The 17,361-nt window shown below is 67.3% G+C and overlaps 2 protein-coding genes across 3 annotated transcripts; both read right to left on the minus strand.

The window, feature by feature from the left end:
- Positions 1 to 1,239: 1,239 nt before the first annotated feature.
- Positions 1,240 to 6,434, minus strand: ENTPD2 (ectonucleoside triphosphate diphosphohydrolase 2). The gene is made up of 9 exons (XM_070430238.1): positions 6,264 to 6,434; positions 4,889 to 5,006; positions 4,179 to 4,329; positions 3,581 to 3,740; positions 3,281 to 3,508; positions 2,619 to 2,873; positions 2,423 to 2,542; positions 1,901 to 2,035; positions 1,240 to 1,784 (listed from the first exon to the last, which is right to left on the minus strand). Exons 1-9 carry the CDS (start codon positions 6,378 to 6,380, stop codon positions 1,581 to 1,583), a joined length of 1,488 nt encoding a protein of 495 aa, XP_070286339.1. The 5' UTR covers positions 6,381 to 6,434; the 3' UTR covers positions 1,240 to 1,580.
- Positions 6,435 to 9,011: 2,577 nt separating this feature from the next.
- On the minus strand, positions 9,012 to 16,785 carry SAPCD2 (suppressor APC domain containing 2). 2 transcript variants are annotated; one of them, XR_011473334.1, is made up of 7 exons: positions 16,135 to 16,785; positions 14,360 to 14,472; positions 13,673 to 13,819; positions 13,279 to 13,386; positions 13,082 to 13,204; positions 11,934 to 13,010; positions 9,012 to 9,071 (listed from the first exon to the last, which is right to left on the minus strand). XR_011473334.1 is itself a non-coding variant. In XM_070430240.1 (6 exons), the coding sequence occupies exons 1-6, from the start codon at positions 16,718 to 16,720 to the stop codon at positions 12,882 to 12,884; spliced, it is 1,206 nt and encodes a 401-aa protein (XP_070286341.1). In that variant the 5' UTR covers positions 16,721 to 16,785; the 3' UTR covers positions 10,732 to 12,881. The 2 variants fall into 2 exon arrangements, 1 of the variants encoding a protein (XP_070286341.1); XM_070430240.1 differs by lacking the exon at positions 9,012 to 9,071 and having other exon boundaries at positions 10,732 to 13,010.
- Between the last annotated feature and the right edge of the window lie 576 nt (positions 16,786 to 17,361).

A 17,361-nucleotide genomic window follows, 5' to 3' on the forward strand; every position in this document is an offset into this window, starting at 1 on the left:
TTCCGTTTTGGTCCAGGGCACGCCCTCGGTTGCACCCCCTCCAGGGAGCCTGCAGCCCCCATTCTGCACAGCCAGCACCCGGAGCTGGGCCGGGTTTGGGCTCCCGAAACATTAAGCCTGTGCTGGCGGGTTTGTCTGGACCCACCTGTGGTCGGGCACATGCGGGAGGCAACCCACCCGTATGTCTCTCCACCTCCCTCCACTCTCTCTCAAAACCAGTGAAAGAATTTCCTGGGGTGAGGATTAGCAACAAACAAACAAACAAACAAAACGGCTCACAACCTGGCAGGGTACAGGGTGGGGTGGGGGGGTGGGGGGCAAAACAGCGATGCTGTCCTCCCACACAGGCCTGACCAGACAGAGAATGTCTGAGCTCACCTCCCAGGAGAGCCCAGGTAGGCAGGAGACACAGCCACACCTTCCACCCCTCCCCACACCTCCCCACTCCCCCCACCCCTCCCCACGGGGCTCCCCACGCCTCCCCAACCTCCCCATGAGGCTCCCCACGCCTCCCACACTCGGGGGAGGCCTGCAGGAGCGCAGGTGGGTGCAGCTGGGTCTCTGGGGTGTGGAAAAGCATCGGCAGGAGGTGCGCTGTCTCCCTGTTCGCCGGCCACGCTGGGTTCTACAGCCAGGCTCTCCACCAGGTCCCTCCTTCCTGGAGATGGAGCCCAGCGCCCCTCCCACCCTCCCTAATCTCCACATCCCCACTCCCACCCCCTCAGGATCTGCCCCTCCTCCTGTCTCTGAGCGCCACCTGGACCCTGGCGCCTGCCTTGCCCATGACCTGCCCTCTCACATCTCCACTCCCTGACCCCCACCCCAGGCCCACTCTCAGCCGGGCCCAGCCTGCAGTCTGTCCTCGGTCACTGATGCAGGTCGGGTGCTGCAGGGGCTCTGCTGGCCGGAGACGACCCCAGGGCCTCAGGGCCTCTGGCCAGCCAGCAGCTGCTCCAGGCCAGGCCCGTGGAGCAGGGGGCCATGGTCAGCGCCGCCCCAGGTCTGGACTCGGAGAGGAAGTGGGGAGAGCCAAGGGCCACCCTGGGGACCGGGAGGGGCTGCGTGGCCAGCACAGCTGTGGGGAGGGAGGGAGGGCAGGCGCTGCTTTAGGACAAACTTTTTATTACAAAATGTTACAAGGAGGCGCAGGGCGGCTCCCAGCCTGTGGGCTCCTAATGCAGACCCTCCCCCTATTGCAGACCCTCCCCCTAATGCAGACCCTCCCCCTATTGCAGACCCTCCCCCTAATGCAGACCCTCCCCCTAATGCAGACCCACTGTGGGGTCTGAGGGCCCCAAGGATAGGAATAGAGGCTCCGCTTCCGGGAGGCCCACCTGTGGTTGCAGCTGTGGGTCTCGACATGACCCACCCTCAGCAGCAGAAGGAGCAGGAGGCCTGTGATGAGCCCACTGCAGGGTCTGCAGGGGCTGGATCCGGTGCCCTTCCCCCACCCTGGCCCCGTAGGAGTGGGTGCTGGAGTCCCCACCCGGTTTCCTGGCTGCTGAGGGGCAGCGATGTGGAGTGTGGGGTGAGGTGAGGAACAGGGGACGCAGGGCCGGGCAGTCGCCCCCAGCAGGTGCCTAGATGGCGCTGGGCGACTTGGCGGGCCGGGCCTTGCACAGCAGCAGGGCCAGCGCGGCCAGGAGCAAGGCAGTGAAGAGCAGGAGGAGGGCCACCCAGGAGCTGAAGGCCGTCGCCTTGCGCAGCCCCGGCGGGTCGGCGGGGATCATGTTGGTGAGGTTCAGCATGTAGCCCAGCGCCCAGCCGACCGCCGTGTCCCCGGCCTGGGGTGAGGGGCACAGCCTCAGCCTCCACGCAGCCCGGAGGCCCCCCTCCGCCCCGGCCCACCCTCCGCCCCGGCCCTCCCTCCGCCCCGGCCCACCCTCCTGCCAGCGCCCACCTTCTTCTGGAAGGTCACCCGGCTGAAGGCGTGCTCGTCGAAGCGGTAGCCCTGGCTCAGCAGCTGATGCAGGAACATGGCCATGGGGCAGTAGTTGGGCAGGCGGGCCCCTGCCTCCGGTGCCCGGGCCTGCAGCTGGGACACAGGTGGGGCGATGTTAGGCCCCGGCTACCAGGAGGTCCCGGCCCCAGGAGATGGGGTGGTGGGGTGGCCAGCCAGGTGCTGCACCACACACGCACACACGCACGCACACACACATACACACACACACACACACGCACACACGCACGCGCACACACATACACACACACACACGCACACACGCACACACACACACACACGGCAATGCGGGTAGAAAGACGAAGGCCCAGCTCTAGCTGGTTTGGCTCAGTGGATAGAGCGTTGGCCTGTGGACCTGACCTCCTGGTTCATAGGTCGACGCTCAACCACTGAGCCCCGCCAGCTGGGCTCCCCTCGACTTTTGGAGCGAATGAGTGCGGGGGGCCGAGCGGCCGGCCTCACCTCACTCCACGTCCGGCTGCAGACGGTGACCGCGGCGTCCTCCAGCTGCTGCAGCGTGGCCACGGGCAGCCCCATCGCCGTCCGCAGGAAGTCCACGGTGTAGAAGAAGGCGGAGAAGGCCTGCGGGCGGGCGGTCACCCTGAGCCCCGGCCCCGGCGCTGCCGGGCAGCCGCCCCCATCCCCGTCCCGGACTCACGATGAAGTCCCCGGACACGGGCGGCTGGAAGACCCCGTTGAAGGAGCAGCGGGAGAAGGGGCAGGACGAGAGGTTGAAGAGCCCGGAGACGAGGCCTCGGCAGAAGGCGGGGTCGCCGCTCCCGGACAGGCTGACCCGGTCGCTGCTGTTGAAGGTCTGGGGCCGCTGGGCCGCGGTGCACGGGGACTCGTACACGTCCCGGAGCAGCACGTGAGTGGAGTAGCCCCGCGGCCAGCAGGGGTGAGGGCGGCGGGTCTGGGAGACGATGAAGGTGGGGTTTCACCACCCCACTTTAAGCACTGCCCACCCCAGGACCCTGGGGGCCTCCCCAGCCTGATGAATCTCCCACCAGCCCACTTGGTGACGTCACTTCTGTGCTCAGGAGCAATCCGTGGCTCCCCATTGCCCCTGGCAAAAACCAAACCCCTGGCCAGACACTCCAGGCCCTCTGAGGTCCGGCCCTGGCCCTGCTTCCCTCGCCTGGTCCTCCCCAGGCCCTCCCCCGGCCACTGAGCCTTGGCCCACGCTGGGTCACTCCCTGCCGTGGCTCCCAGGTAGAGTGGCGGCTGTCTGGCTCTGCCCTGTGCCGTGGCCCCGTCCCCTCCCTTCCCTCCCTCCCTCCCTCCGGCAGGGCACAGGGGCTGGGGGCGGGGCGTGGGCACCTGGAGCACACTGGCCAGCAGCCTCTGGAGGATCTGGTCGCGACCGTAGCAGAGGAAGCTGTGGGTGTAGACGCGGTACTGCTGGCCGTAGAGCCGCAGCTGGACCTCATTGGCCGGGTCCTCGGCCGGGCTGGCCGCCTCGAAGGTGAGCTGCGTGGAGGCGCCTCCCAGGTCCATGGCCCCCAGCGTCCCCTTCCTCGGCCGGAACCACCGGCCGGCCCAGCTGTACTGTGGGGGGTGGAGGCCGGGTCAGCCGGGGCTGGGCGCTCGCACCCGCTCGGGGGCTGGCCCTGGGCCCACCTTGATGAAGTTCTCCAGCAGGTAGTTGGCGGTCACCCAGCCAAACACTCCCTCGTCCTGGCCTGACAGGATTCGGGCGCCACGGAAGTCGAAGGGGTACTGGGTCAGCGTCTGCGTCACGGCCGCCAGCACGTTGGCCGAGGCCTCTGGGCTGGTCAGACTGTCGGACAGGGAGGCCTCTGAGCGGCTTCTTCCCCGGTGCCCGGGATCCTGGGGTCCCCTTGGCCGGAATCCTGGGGTCCCCTTGGCTGGGATCCTGGGGTCCCCTTGGCTGGAATCCTGGGGTCCCCTTGGCTGGGATCCTGGGGTCCCCGGTGGCCCAGATCCTGGGGTCCCCTTGGCTGGGATCCTGGGGTCCCCGGTGGCTGGGATCCTGGGGTCCCCTTGGCCGAGATCCTGGGGTCCCTGGTGGCCCAGATCCTGGGGTCCCCGGTGGCCGGGATCCTGGGGTCCCCGTGGCCCCCAGGATTCTGGGGTCCCTGGTGCTGGCCAAGAGGGCCCCCCCGCCCATGGCTGCCGCTGAGGGCATTGGGGCCCACCCTGTGCCCAGGCTGCTGTGGGGACCCAGGCCCGGAGGGGCAGGGGCGGGCATACTCACTGGAGCAGGCGCATGCCCGCTGTGGCTCCCAGGTAGAGGGGCGTGCCCGCGTGCCTCTCCCTGGGCACGTCCCGCAGCGCCTGCTCCAGGCATTCAACAAGGCTCTGGCCGGCCCCCGAGGGGTTGTCTGCGTAGCTGGAGATGCCCCCACCTGGAGGGAGGTGTGAGCCTGGCGGCCAGCCCTGAGGGGGGCCAACGGGGTGGGGGGGCAGGGACGGGGGCGGGGCTCCCAAACCAGGTGGCAGCTTAAGGACAAAGACGCTCACAGACAAAGGGGCCACCCGCGTGCCACCCAGTCTCTGAGGCTGCACTGAGTGGGTGTGTGCACAGGTGCAGGACAAAGCACTGGGCATTGCCCCCCTGGCCTGGCCTCCCAGGGTCCTGCAGAGGGTGAGTGCCCGCCAGCTCCTCAGAGCCCTTCTTGTCCGTCTGGGATGTCGAGGCCCCTCTTGGGCCAGGCCAGGCCCAGCCCTTCCCACTACTCCCTGGGTTCCTTTCTAGAATGGCAGTGCCCACAGCCCCCCTGCCCAGGCCCGGGACCCAGCCTCTCCGTGGGGGCTCCTGCAGCTCCTGCCTGGAGCAGGCCCACCCAGCACCCAGCGGAGGGACCTGGCTGCTCGGCCGGCAGAGGCTGAGGCCAGAGAGGCCTGAGGCCCGACAGTGAGTGGGCGTCCGGGCCGGGGTGCACCAAGCGCTCGGGGGACCCTCACCGCGCACATCACAGGAGCTGTGCTGGCCCACGATGCCAGTGTCGTTCTCCTTGTCCGCCGGCCACTTGTAGATGAACATGGACGTGTGGGAGGAGCCGGCGTCCAGGACGATGCCGTACTGGGGGTAGGGTGTGGGGTCACCCTCAGGGGTGAGCGAGGGGCCTGAAGGCCATCCCTTGCCCCACTTCCCACCCCACCCTGTGTGGAGGCCAAGGACAGCCTCAGTGACACGGATTGGTGGGGGAGAACGGGTCGGGAGCCGCCTCCCTCGGAGGGCAGGGCCGTCCTGGCGACCACACACCCAGGAGCTGGGTCAGCTCAGACTCCCAGGACCGGCCACTTTCAGAATCTTGTCCTGGGGACGGAGCTCCGGCCCCGGGAGTGAAGCTGCTGCAGGAGGAAGCATCAGGCTCTTCCTCACCCCCCCTCATCCCAGTCCCCGAGATCTCAGCCGCCCTGAGGATGAGGAAGCCAGGGCCCCGGGGGAGGCTGGTCCCCGCCCTGCCCTGCCCCAGCCTCAGAGCCTGGGCCGGGAAGCCTGCAGAACTGAGAGGCTCGGCAGGTCAGAGTGAAACAAGCACCCGGCTTGCAAGTGCCACTTCCCTGCACCTGCCCCCAGGGGCCTGGATTCCAACAGGCAGAGGACGGAGAACTGGCCCTAGAGCCTGAGACAGGGCTGGGGGTGAGGGGCCGCCCCAGTCTTCCCCCCACCGAGGACGCCTGCCAGCCCAGCCGGCCAGCCCACCGGCCCCCCCACCCCGCCCGGTGGAGGCCTTTGGCTCAGAGCGTCCCTCCAGCCAAGGCCATCTGGGGCACCCCCTGCCCCACCCCAGGCCCCACGGAACCCCCTGGACTCCGGGAGGCTGGGCCTGGGATCCGCCAGGTCTGACCACCCCCCCAACCCCCCCACCCACCCTCCCTCACCCAGCTCCAGGCCCCCCTCGGAGCAGCTGCTCACTGGCAGGACCTCCGGGGAGGGGGAGGCCTCGCTGCACCCGGGCCTGCCCACCAGGTCTAGGCTGGGCCCTGAACTGATGTGCCCGGTGGGTGCCCGGGTCCAGCCGGGGCCTGGGGTCTGGTGCCTGGAGCCCGAGGCGCATCGGGCAGCAGGGAACGGCCCTTCGCCAGCGCCCCTGACGGCTCCCGGAGGGTTCGGGTTCGGCGACCGGGTACTTTCCAAACTTGGGCTCCGGCACCGCGTCTCCCCGGAAGCGCCGCCAGGCACCGGGGACCCAGGCCCAGCCGGGAGCGGAGCGCGTAGGGCGGGGACCCCACCCGCCGGCCCGGAGCGCAGCTGCCCCTGCCCGCGCGGACCCCGCCGCTCCCCGCCCCGCGCCCCGCGCCCCGCGCCCCGCGCCCGGTGCCCGAGCAGCACCTTGAGGGCGGGCGGCTCCCGGACGTCGCGCGTGGGGACGCACAGCAGCAGGAGGCCGGCCAGGCCCGCGGCGGCCAGCAGCGCCGGCGGCAGCAGCGACAGCAGCTTCCCGGCCATGGGACCGGCGCGGACGGCAGGGCGGCGGGAGCCGGCGGCCCAGGCCCCGGGCCGCGGGGTAGGCGCTGGGGGCGGGGCGAGGGCCGCACAGGCTCGCGGGCCCCGCCCACCGGGACGCCCCGCCCACCGCGCTCCCGGGCTCCCGCCGGTGCAGGTGAGAGGCGCCCGGCGCACCTGCGGCTGTTGCTACCCTCCCTCCCGCCCTAAAGGCTCATCCCCGCCGGGCGGCCGCGTCCCACCCGCTGACCTGCCCGCTGACCCCAAGGGCTGGCCTGCCCGGTCTGCTTGTGGACGCCGGGGTGCCCCTGGGGCAGGACCTAGAGAATCCCCATCCCTCGGGGGGGTGGGCGTGGTGTGGCTTTGGGCAGGAGGCCTGGCGTAGGGCTGGGCTGGGCTGGCCCCCTGGGTGCCTCCCGCCCCTCCGGCTAGAACCGGCCAGCAGCCTCGGAGCTGACCCAGCCCTGGCCGCAGGCACCGGGACAGGGACGCTGAGCTGGCCCCTGGCCCCGGCTGGGCTGCCCTCGGGATGCGGGGAGCTCACAGCTGAGCAGCGTGAAGCCTGACCTGGGTCCCAGGGGTCCCAGGACCAAGGGGAGGACAGAGGCCAAGAAACCTCCGGGGTGGCCAGTGCTGAGCAGCCCCGGAACCAGCTCGGTCTCTCCACCCCCAGAACCCCCGGCCTCTGTGCTCTGACCCCCCACATGCCCTTTCCCGGGCCAGGGGCCACCCCACTTCATGCACTTGGGGGACTGGGAATTCCAGCCCCAGGAAGGACTCAGTGAACAGTGGCAGGAAGCCCTGTGGCAAGACCACCCACCGGGAGTGCGGAGACGGGGTGGGGTCAGAGGGCAGCGTTTCATGGGGGCGGAGGGGGCAACCCCCTAGTCGGTCGGAAAGGCGGGGACATTTGGGCTGGGATCCCTGCCCCGGCTGAAGGTCTGGGGTCAAGGGCCCAGCAAAGGAGCTTTTCTTCCCACTTGGGGCCCTGAGGGAAGGGAGGGCACCCGGGCCTGGCTGAGCCCCAGCAGAGCCTCCGGGGTGGGGCCAGCACCCTCCCCCCAGTACCCCCTCCTCCCGGCCTTTCTTCCCCCAGAAAGCCCAGCGAGGGAGAGGCTTGCACAAGAGGCTGAAAGGAGGAGACAAAGGCAGCCCAGAGGAGCCAGCGGCCCATAAAAGGGCATGAAAGGCAGGCGCCGCGGGCTGGCCCCCCTTGGCTGCCCCCCAGAACCCCCACCTCGCCCCACGAGGCCCGGCAGGGCTCCCTGAGTCGAGCTGTCCTTGGGTGGAGCCCCAGCAGGCCCGAGAGGACGGAGCTGGGACCTGCCCTGGAGGGGCCCAGCTGGTGGCCCAGGGCCCAGAGGAGCCTGGGAAGGAGGCGGGGAGCCAGTCCTCCCCCCAGAGCCGCTGGGAAGGCCCCTCCTTGGCGAGGAGAGTCCTCCGTCCTCCGGGAGCTGGGGTCTGGAAGCGGGTGGGCAGTGGGGGTTCGCGTGGGAGGCAGTGCTGGCAGGAGCCCCCGGGCGGGGCAGCCGTGGGGAACCTTGGTGGGTGGGGTCCAGATGTGGGGCCCTGGCCCTGGCCCCGGCAGGAATGGGCTCGGAGGGGGTCCCAGAGCCCCCTCCATAGGAACAGACCTCGAAGGGCAGGGACCTTCACTGGTCTCGGCTGCCTCTGCCTCAGTCTCCCCGTTGGAAACCAGTGTCCAGTGGCTGAAACGCCTTCACAGGGGAGGCTCATGTGCTCATTCGACAGACGCTTGCTGAGCCTGGCTGTCAGCCTGGGCACCACAGGCTCAGTGGGCACAGGGGACCCCGTGCTGTGGGCACCGGGGAGCCCCCACACCTGTCCTGGGGGAGCAGGCATTTTTTTTCCTTACAAAATGTTTTTTGAATTGATTACAGAGGAAGGGAGAGGGAGAGACAGACACATCAATGATGAGAGAGAACCATGGATTGGCCGCCTCCTGCACACACCCACGGGAGATTGAGCCTGCGCCCCGGGCACGTGTCCTGCCTGGGAATCAAAACGTGACCTCCTGGTTCACAGGTCGACACTCAGCCACTGAGCCACGCCGGCCGGGACCTCGTGATTTTCTTAATAACATTGTCTCTTCTTTAGATTACTTTCTTGGAAGAATATAGTATAGAGTAGACATACAAAATACACGCTAATCGACTGTGTCATCAGGGAGGCTCGGGTCAGCAGCAGGATCTCGGTGGTCACATGTTGGAGGAGTCCGAGTTACACACTGATGTTTTCACTGCTCTGGGGGTGCAGCGCCCCCACCCAACACTGTTCCAGGGTCACCTGTGCCCTGGACACGAGTCCTCTGGCCGGGGAATCGTGGCGGCTCCTTGTCGGTCCAGATGTGCCTGCTTCCTGCTCCATCCCTGCCCCTCGGGGTCTCCTGGGAATGGTCTGCCCAGGAGGTCTGAAGGTCGGTTACCCCTGACCGCGGGCCTTGGCGTCCACCTGGACGGGCTTTCTGCAGAAACATTCCCGTTTCCTTCTTCCGTCTAGAGAACCGGTTGTCCCAGCCCTTGTCCCCGTGCCGGGCGTCACATGATGGCCTGTCTGCCCTGAGGTCACAGCTTCACCACCCAGGACACTCGCCCGGGAATAGTCCCTTCTCCTCACTTCTTTCCTGGCGCCCTCAGCTCTGCCATGACCATTTGGAACAACTTGCCCAAATGCCTGGAAAAACGGTTAGGAGTTCAACTGTGATGACATTGAATCTATACGCCAATTGAGGGAAGTGAACGTTATTTATGCATTCATTCATTTATTTAAAAAATCTTATTGATTTCAGAGCAGGAGAGGGAGAGAGAGATACAAACATCAGTGATGAGAGAATCATGGATCGGCTGCCTCCTGCACGGCCCACACTGGGGACCGAGCCCACAACCCGGGCCTGTGCCCTTGATCGGAATCGAACCCGGGATCCTTCAGTCCGCAGGCCGACGCTCTGTCCACTGAGCCAAACAGGGTCGGGCCATTCATTCATTTTTTTAAATCCTCACTGAGGATATGTTTTTATCGATTTTGAGAAAGAGAAACATCGATGTGAAAGAAACATTGATTGGTGGCCTCCCGTGTGCCCCCCGACTGGGGATTGACCTGGCGACCGAGGTACGTGCCCTGACGGAGAATGGAACCCACACCTTTTTGGTGTCCGGGATGGTGCGTCAACCGAGCCACCTGGCCAGGGCAGAAAATGAACATCTTTTGCCGAAACCGGTTTGGCTCAGTGGACAGAGCGTCGGCCTGCGGACTGAAAGGTCCTGGGTTCGATTCCGGTCAAGGGCATGTACCTGGGTTGCGGGCACATTCCCAGTGGGAGATGTGCAGGAGGCAGCTGATCAATGTTTCTCTCTCATCGATGTTTCTGACTCCCTATCTCTCTCCCTTCCTCTCTGTAAAAAATCAATAAAATATATTTTTTAAAAATGAATATCTTTTAAACATGGAGTCTTTTGTCCAAAACCAGGGTTTATTTTTCTATTGACATAGGTTTTCTTGTAGGTCTCTAAAAAAAGTTTGAAGTAATTTTCTCCTTAAAGGTCTCGCACATTTTTTTCTTAGATTTAGTACTTGGGACATACAGTTTTAGTTTTAAATGACATTTTCTAAGTTTGTTTTGTTTTTTTTGCTGGCTATAGTAATTAAATGGCCTTTTTTGAACTCATTTTGTAATCAGCATCTTATTAAACTCTGAATAATTCTAAGACTTTACCAGTAAAAGTCTGGACAGCATTGCCCATAACAGCACCACTCGTGTCTTCCTGATCAGGGGAGAATGCCTTCCACATTCCACCACTGACCCCGTTTCGCTGAGGGCTTTCGTGTAAATGCGTTTCCAAGTTTCTTATGAACATGAACTGAGTACAGTTGCATGTTTTCTTCTGAATTCCTTGCAGGCATATTTTCTCCTTTACTTTGTTCATGTTGTGAATTACAACACATTTAAAACATTTAACTCATCTTGCCCTTGGGACTGACCCAAGCTGGATAGACTCACTCTCTTTGTTGCTGGAATGGAATGAGACTGTATTTTTCCATTCTTGCAAAATCCCAGTTGGGGTTTGAATTCGAGGTTACAAATTTCCCTCTGAGAACCTTGCACAGTGCCTGGCCGGCGTGGCCCAGCGGTTGAGCACGGACCCAGGAAGCAAGAGGTCACAGGTTCAATTCCTGGTCGGGGCACACACTGGGGTTGCGGACTCGACCTCCATTGTGGGGCGTGCAGGAGGCAGCTGATGGATGAATTCCTCTCATCCATGTTTCTCTCCCTCTTCCTTCCTCTCTGAAAGATCAATAAAAACCTATTTTGAAGACAGAAACCAAAGACTACTCCTTGTTCACATTTACAAGGGCCTTTTATTTCCTTGCACATATAAGTTATTTTACATCCTGACAATCCCAACACCTGGGGATCTAGTCTGCGGTTTCTGTGGCTGCCACGGCGGGGCCTTTCCTTGTTTGGGGAAACTTGTCTTTAGCCTGAGGCACTTGCACTTCTGAGGGCAGAGGTTCTCATCGGGGCAGTTTGGGGCCCCCCCTCATCCCCCAAGTGTCACACATTCTGGTTGCTTCTGGCATCTAGTGGGGAAGCCAGGGCCCCAAACTGCCCCGCCCTGAACACCACCGTGCAAGCCTGAGGGACCTCTCCAGATGTCTGCCTCTGCCAGTGGCCTGGCCCTGCCAACCGGGGACCCCTGAGATCCTGCCCTTGAGGCCGCAGGGCCACACGGGCAACTGACGCCACCTGCATGGAACACCGGGGCCGCGGGAGCCTGCCTTCCCTCTCCTTCGCGCAGCCAGGTTCTCCCTGCTGCCCAAGGGCCAGCTTCACGTGGGGGGGAGGGTCTCCTGATGACACCCCCGGGGCAGACCTAGGTCCTGTCTCCCCAGATCCCTGGCCGTTCTGACCCACCCTGGAGGGGCCAGGGAGGAGCAAGCCAGGGGAGGCGGGGCGGGACGTTCCAGATGGGACAGCATGTGCAAAGCCCAGAGGGGGGAGGCAGGCTGCACAGCTACAGCCCGAAACCAGAGGGTTGGGTGGGGACTCGAGCCCAGACCCAGGAAGCACGAGGTCACCAGTTCAATTCCTGGTCAGGGCACAGCACTGGGGCTGGGGCTGCAAGTGCTGGGGTCACGGGAGGATTCAGACCAGGGGACTGTGGGTTCCAGTTCTGGAAGTGTCCCAGGCTGCATTTGGGGAGCAGAAGGACCCCCAGTGAGGGTGGGCTCAGGGCCTAGGCTAGGTTGAGGGACTGGTCATGGGATGAGAGGGAGGGGCAGATCCAAGAACCATAGAAGAGGAAGACTTGGGGAGTCCTGTGGGCAGGCCCTCGGGGCTGGCAAGGGTGCTCTGCAAGTCTGCCTGGGTGCCCTCCGGACTGTCCCGCCCTCGGACCTGCTCCCCGCCCCCCTCCCTGGAGGACCAGTCCCAGCCTCCTTCTGAGCCCTGAGCTCCTTTCTGAGCAACATGCTGTCTCCCAGCCCAGCCCTGGGGCCAAGCTGCGGAGGGAAGGAGGCCGCAGGTGGGGTGTGTACCTGGCGGGGTGCTCGGCCCACCAGGCCCCTCACGGCACGTCTGGGATTCCAAGGCTCCTCCCACCCCTGGTGAGGGCCACACCGGAGCCACTGGTGACCACAGCTCGCCCTGGCCAGGGTGCCTGGGGGCCCCGCGGCCCTGAGCCGGGTCAGATTGCTCTGTGGGTTGCCTGGGCTGGGTCTCGGCCAGGAGGGATGCCGGCTAAGCCATGTTGATTTAGGGCCCGGAGTCTGTGTGGAGGGGCAAGCAGGCCATCCTTCCAGCCCCACTCCAGGCACCTCCATCCATCCTGGGGGTCCCTGAAACCAGGCATAGGCAGACCCCACCCCCGTCAGAGCCACCCCCACCCCCCGATCTGTTCCTGCTGAGGGGCCCCTAGTCGGGGTGTCCTGGGTTGACAGAGGTCACCTGCTGGGCCCTCAGGCGTCCCAGCCCCCACGGGAGACCTCGGTGGGGGCTTCAGGATCCATGACCAGCACGCAGGTGGTGCCCTCTGCTGACGGCTGTCAGAAGTGCAGCCCGGCGTGACCAGGACCTTTTACTGTGGCCGCCAGGGGGGCAGGGGGGCGGGGGGGGGGGCGGGGGGGGGGGGCAGGCCAGCTGTAAACATGGGCAGGCCGGGGACACCTGATAAAACGGGCCACCGACACCTGGTGACCGGGAAGAGGGATCCACTGACCGCGAGAACGGGGTGGCAGCAGCTTCAGGCTGAGCCCGCACAACGGAGCCCTGGCCCAGGTCAGCCCCACGCCCAGGCCAGGATGGAAGGGCACCCTGGGGGCAGCCCACCTGCTGGCTCCACCTGGGGCTGGGGGCCCAGACTGGGAGCCGGGAGAGCCGTGTCCAGGTCAGCCGGGCGGTCGTCAGCCTGCGAGGCTGGGATCTAGGGGCCCTGCCCAGGGCCAGTGTCCGGCCAAGAGGCCATGTCCCTGCCCGTGGCCGTGGCCTTAGATGAAGGTGGAGTCCAGAGGCCCGGCGTCCTGCTGGCTGAGGGCGCGCGCCTCGAACAGCTGCTTGATGAGGGCGGACTTCTCCTGCTCCAGCTGCGTGATCCGCTCGCTCTTGTCCGTCACCTCCTGGCAGGTCGGGGGCAGTCAGGGCCCGCCAGGCGGCCAGCCATCCCCCGGCCCCCCCGCACGCCCCTCACCTGCGTGAGGAGCCGGTTCTGCTCTTTCAGCATCAGGATGGTCTGCTGCTGCCAGCCAGGCGCCGGGGGTGAGGTGGGGGCCAGAGGGGGGCCCGGGGGCCCGGAGGAGGCCGAGGGCAGAGCCTACAGGAGGGTACAGTCAGGCAGGCCTGGCACCCCTGGCTCAGCCTCTGGGGGGGGGGGGCCGGGGCACTCACCGTGCCAGCACAGGCCGCAGCCAGCAGCTCCCCCAGGCAGCGGGCCACCTCCTGCACCTTGGGCAGCAGTCGCCCCAGCGGACGGGGGCTCCCCTCAGCCCCAAACTCCTAAAAGGAAGCAGCGGAGGGGTGGTCAGAGAGCAGGGCCAGCCCAGGACCAGCCGCCGGGCCTTGAGGGGGCCCCCCAGGTGGCCCTCCTGCCCCCGGAAGTTCCTGCTCAGAACCCAGAGTCTGAGGTGCTGCCGGTCGGGGAGTAATTGCTGTGGGGGATCCCAGCACCCTGGGTGGAGGGGCAGCCGCTGCGCCCTGAAGAGGGAAGGCAGCCTGGGGTACGGAGACTGGGTGGTGTCACTGTGGGGGGGTCACCCTGCCTGGCACGGGCAGTGTCACTCACGGCGCTGGCCCTGCTCTGGCCCAGGCGGCGCTGGCGCTCCTGCACGCGCTGCAGCTGCTGCTGGTACCAGTCTCGGCCCCGGGCCATCATCTGCAGACCCTGCAGCAGCACCTCCTTCTCCTGCTCCAGCTCCGCCATCTGCTTCAGCTGCCGCGCGGGACGCACACGTGCCAGTCAGAGCACACACGTGGTGCGGCCCACACGCACGCACCAGGGACGCCCGGCACCTGAACCCTCCCAGGCAAGGGGCTCAGCCTTGTTCCTCCCCCTGGGGTCCAGCCTTCCACACAGGCCTCCCCAGGGAACGGGGCCACTGTCCGGAGCTCAGCGCCCCCTCCTGAGGCGAGCGGTGAGCACACGCTGGTGGCTGGGCCCACCCGGCAGTGGGGAGCCTGGGGCCCAGGCTGGGGCAGGGGCAGCTGTGGAGAGGGGCCAAGCCCATTGCCCCGGCACACCCAGGCCCCATCTCCCTGAGGGCTTCCTGCCCTGACCTGGGCCCTTCCATGCCTCCGGCGGTTCCAGCGGGGGGGGGGAGGGGGGGACGGGACAGAGGTGTTGGGAACCGAGCCCCTTCCTGTCACAGGCACCCCCGGACCCAGGCCTGGCCTCCCCACCCAGGTAGTGGATGGTCCAGGAGACCAATCCCAGGCAAGATGGAGAGTCCCAGTGCCCCAGGGCCCCGCTCACCAGCTCACAGTCCACTCCGTTCGTGATGGTGTGCCTCCGACGCTCGCCGCGGGCTCGGGGGGCCCGCCGGGGGTCCCCCACGCCCAGCTCCCAGGCCCTGCAGGTCACTGTGCCTGCAGCAGAGGCGAGGGCCTGACTGGGCAGCTCCACCCACAGCCTGGCTTCCAGGCCCCTCCCAACCTCGCTCCCACCACCCCAGCAACGCAGAGCTCGGTCCAGGCCCGCTGGCCTCTGGGGTCATCGGTCCAGGACTGCTGGCCTCTGGGGTCATCGCCAACTCGGAGCCTCTCTGGGCCCCTCCCCATATCAGTGCAGCCCCGGAGTCTCAGGCAGCGGACAGCCCCGCCCACCCCTCACCTGTCCCCACTTGACTCCCACCAGCTCCCCTCACACAGGCCTGGGGTCTGTTAATGCATGTCCGCACATGACACACGTGTGTACACACATGCGCAGGGCCTGAGCTCTCTCTCTCTGCACCTCCAGTCCCACCTGGGGGCTGAAAGGCTGCAGGTACTGGGAGAGGGGGGCCCTCCTGTAGCCGGGCCTTTAAGGGTGAACACCTGGGGCCGTGGGTGGAAGGCGGGGACCTAACTTCCCAGGTAGGGATCCCGTGGGCTTAGTCCTCGCTGTGCGCAGACAAGGTGCACGCACACCTGACAGGAGCTTCTGCAGCTCTAAGTCCACCTGCAGGTTCCCCGTGAGAGCGTCCTGGGGCCAGTCGGCTGCCGTGGGGGACGGGGCGCCTGGGCAGGGCTCCCGGGAGGGGAGGAGGGGTGTGGTGTGGGGAGCCCCTCCCTGGGCCCCCTAGCACGACCCACCTCCTCAGCTCATCTCAGAGGCCGTGGGAGTGGGCGAGTGATGCCAGCAGTGGGTGCAGGCGTGCCTGGCGGGGGCACGGCCAGAGGCTGGCACAGGTGGTGTGTGGGCCGCCAGCCAGCCCTGCTCATGCTCCAGGCAGGCCCAGGGCTCGCGTTCCAGCCTGCAGTGCTGTGTGGCGGGAAGGTGCAGGCAGAGGGAGGCGGGGAGGGACACACCCCAGGAAACCTGGGCCCAGTAACACTGTCCAGGCCACAGGCGGCCCCGGTCCCCACCCAACAGCACCCTCGACCTCCAGCTGGGAGGCCAGTGGGCAGAGAGGGGTGGAGTCCAGCGAGGCTGGCAAGCAGCGGGTGGCACAGAAAGCGCTGGACGCTGCCCCCGCTGGACGCTGCGGGGGGGGGGGGGGGGGGGGGCATCAGCCACGGTGCAGTTCCTGCTCCCGGGCAGGCGGGGGCACTCAGCCATCGCCGGCCCTGCCCAAGGCCGGGAGCCTGCTGGCCACCCCCAGAAGCCGTGGTCTGCCTCCCGGGGGCAGGGGCCTACCCCTCCTGCCGGCGGTCAGTCTGAGGAGGACTAAGGAGGCAGAGGGGCCCCTCTCCCGCCTGCACGGGGGGCGGGGGGGGGGGGGGGAGGCCGCCGCCCAGCAGTCACAGCCAGGAGGCCGAGGGCCGGGTGTAGGCAGGCATTTGAGATGGAGACGCCCTCTCAGAAGGTGCTGTCCCCGGCCCGGCTCATGTTTGGTACCGAGCGGGTTCCTGGTGGCCTCGCTGTGGTGGGGGGAGGGCCGGCCGGGCCCGGGCCCCTGAGCGCAGAGACGGGCAGAGACGGGCAGAGGCCCCTTTCCCCGCCCCGCCCCGCCCCGCCCCCGGTGGGAGATGCCCGGGCTGCACGTCTCCGGCTCCGGTCTCAGCTGCGGGCCGGGCGGAGGAGCCACCCGGCGAGCCGCCGGCACTCACCCGCGTCCGAGCTCGGGCTCCGCTCCAGCGCCGTGCCCTGCGGCCGCTCGGGCTCCGCGAGGCCGGGCGCCGCCTCCGCCGGGACGCACAGCTTCTCCAGGCTCCGGGCCGCGCCGCCGGGGCCGACCGCCGGGGGGCGCGCGCCCAGCGGCAGGGGCTTCCTCTCCAGGACGGTCCGCGGCTCCTCGGCGGGCGCGAACACCAGGCGCTGCGGGGGCGGCGGCGGCGGCTGGCCCCCGGGCCGCGCGGGGCCGCCTCCCCCGGCCGGGGCGCGCGCCGGGCCCCGCGGGCCGCCGTCGGCGCTCCCCAGCGAGGCGCGCAGGCCGGCCACGAAGCGCTCGAAGGTCAGGTAGCCGCTGGCCGGGGCCACCTGGCGCAGGCCCTCGAGGACGCCGCGGGGCAGCTCGCGCGTGTCGGCGCCCCGCCAGCGGGACTCGATCTCGCGCAGGTGCACGCAGCCGCGCCGCCGGTCGTCCAGGATGTCGAAGAGGGTGCGCAGGCTCTGCAGGAAGGCGCGCGGCAGCCCCTCGGTGCCGGGCGCGGCGGGCGGCGCGCGGCCCGGCTCGGCCATCGCGGCTCCGGCCATGGGCCTGCCGGCCGGGCTCCGTCCCGGGCCCGCCCCCGGCTGGGTCCCCGCGCGGCCCGACGGCGGGGCCCGGCGGGCGCACGCAGCCCGTCCCGACAATAGCGGCTACTTTTTGAATGGGCCTCCGCGTGGCGTCAGCGCTCATTAGCATCCGCGGCGGCCATTGGCCGAGGCTGGCCCATCTCCTCCGCGATTGGCTGCGAGGCCGCCAGCCCGGTTTGATTTTCCTGCGAAGGGGCCCGCGCCCCGGCAGCTCCTGCCGCCGCACCGGGAGGGGCCGGGGCGCGCGGAGGCCCGGGCGGCAGGGGCGGGTCCCCCCACTCCCCCCATTCCTGGCCTCGCCGCGGCTCCGTCCTCTCGGATTGGCTGCTCGCCTACCTCTCCGAGGGGCGGGACCTGGCACTCGGCACAAAACCTGTCCCCAGGTGGCCTGGAAGGGGTAAGGGGGGGAGCGCACCCCTCCAGGGACCCACCTTCCCCCCTGCTCCCCTGGGCGCTCTTCGCCGAGGGTCCCCGCACAGACACCTCCGACTCCGGGGCCCCTTTCTCTTGCGCCAGGCGGGTCCCCAGAGGATTGTGGGCTCCAGCCAGCTGGGCGCTTCCCCTCACAGAGGCCTCTCTGTCCCTGCTGCTGCCGGCCC

Source organism: Myotis yumanensis, unplaced genomic scaffold, assembly GCF_028538775.1.
Source record: "Myotis yumanensis isolate MYYU_CA2020_CCGP unplaced genomic scaffold, mMyoYum1.0.hap1 SCAF_12, whole genome shotgun sequence".
Lineage (NCBI taxonomy): Eukaryota > Metazoa > Chordata > Mammalia > Chiroptera > Vespertilionidae > Myotis > Myotis yumanensis.

Excerpts from the sequence above, each read along its gene's own strand:
- SAPCD2 (XM_070430240.1), bottom strand. The coding sequence starts at position 16,720 with ATGGCCGGAGCCGCGATGGCCGAGCCGGGCCGCGCGCCGCCCGCCGCG. Across the intron at positions 14,473-16,134 it reads GAGCCCGAGCTCGGACGCGG|GCACAGTGACCTGCAGGGCC; the intron begins GTGAGTGCCGGC and ends CCTCTGCTGCAG. Across the intron at positions 13,387-13,672 it reads GCCAGAGCAGGGCCAGCGCC|GAGTTTGGGGCTGAGGGGAG; the intron begins GTGAGTGACACT and ends GCTTCCTTTTAG.
- ENTPD2 (XM_070430238.1), bottom strand. The coding sequence starts at position 6,380 with ATGGCCGGGAAGCTGCTGTCGCTGCTGCCGCCGGCGCTGCTGGCCGCC. Across the intron at positions 4,330-4,888 it reads CAGCTCCTGTGATGTGCGCG|GTGGGGGCATCTCCAGCTAC; the intron begins GTGAGGGTCCCC and ends ACCTCCCTCCAG. Across the intron at positions 2,874-3,280 it reads TGCTGGCCAGTGTGCTCCAG|ACCCGCCGCCCTCACCCCTG; the intron begins GTGCCCACGCCC and ends ATCGTCTCCCAG.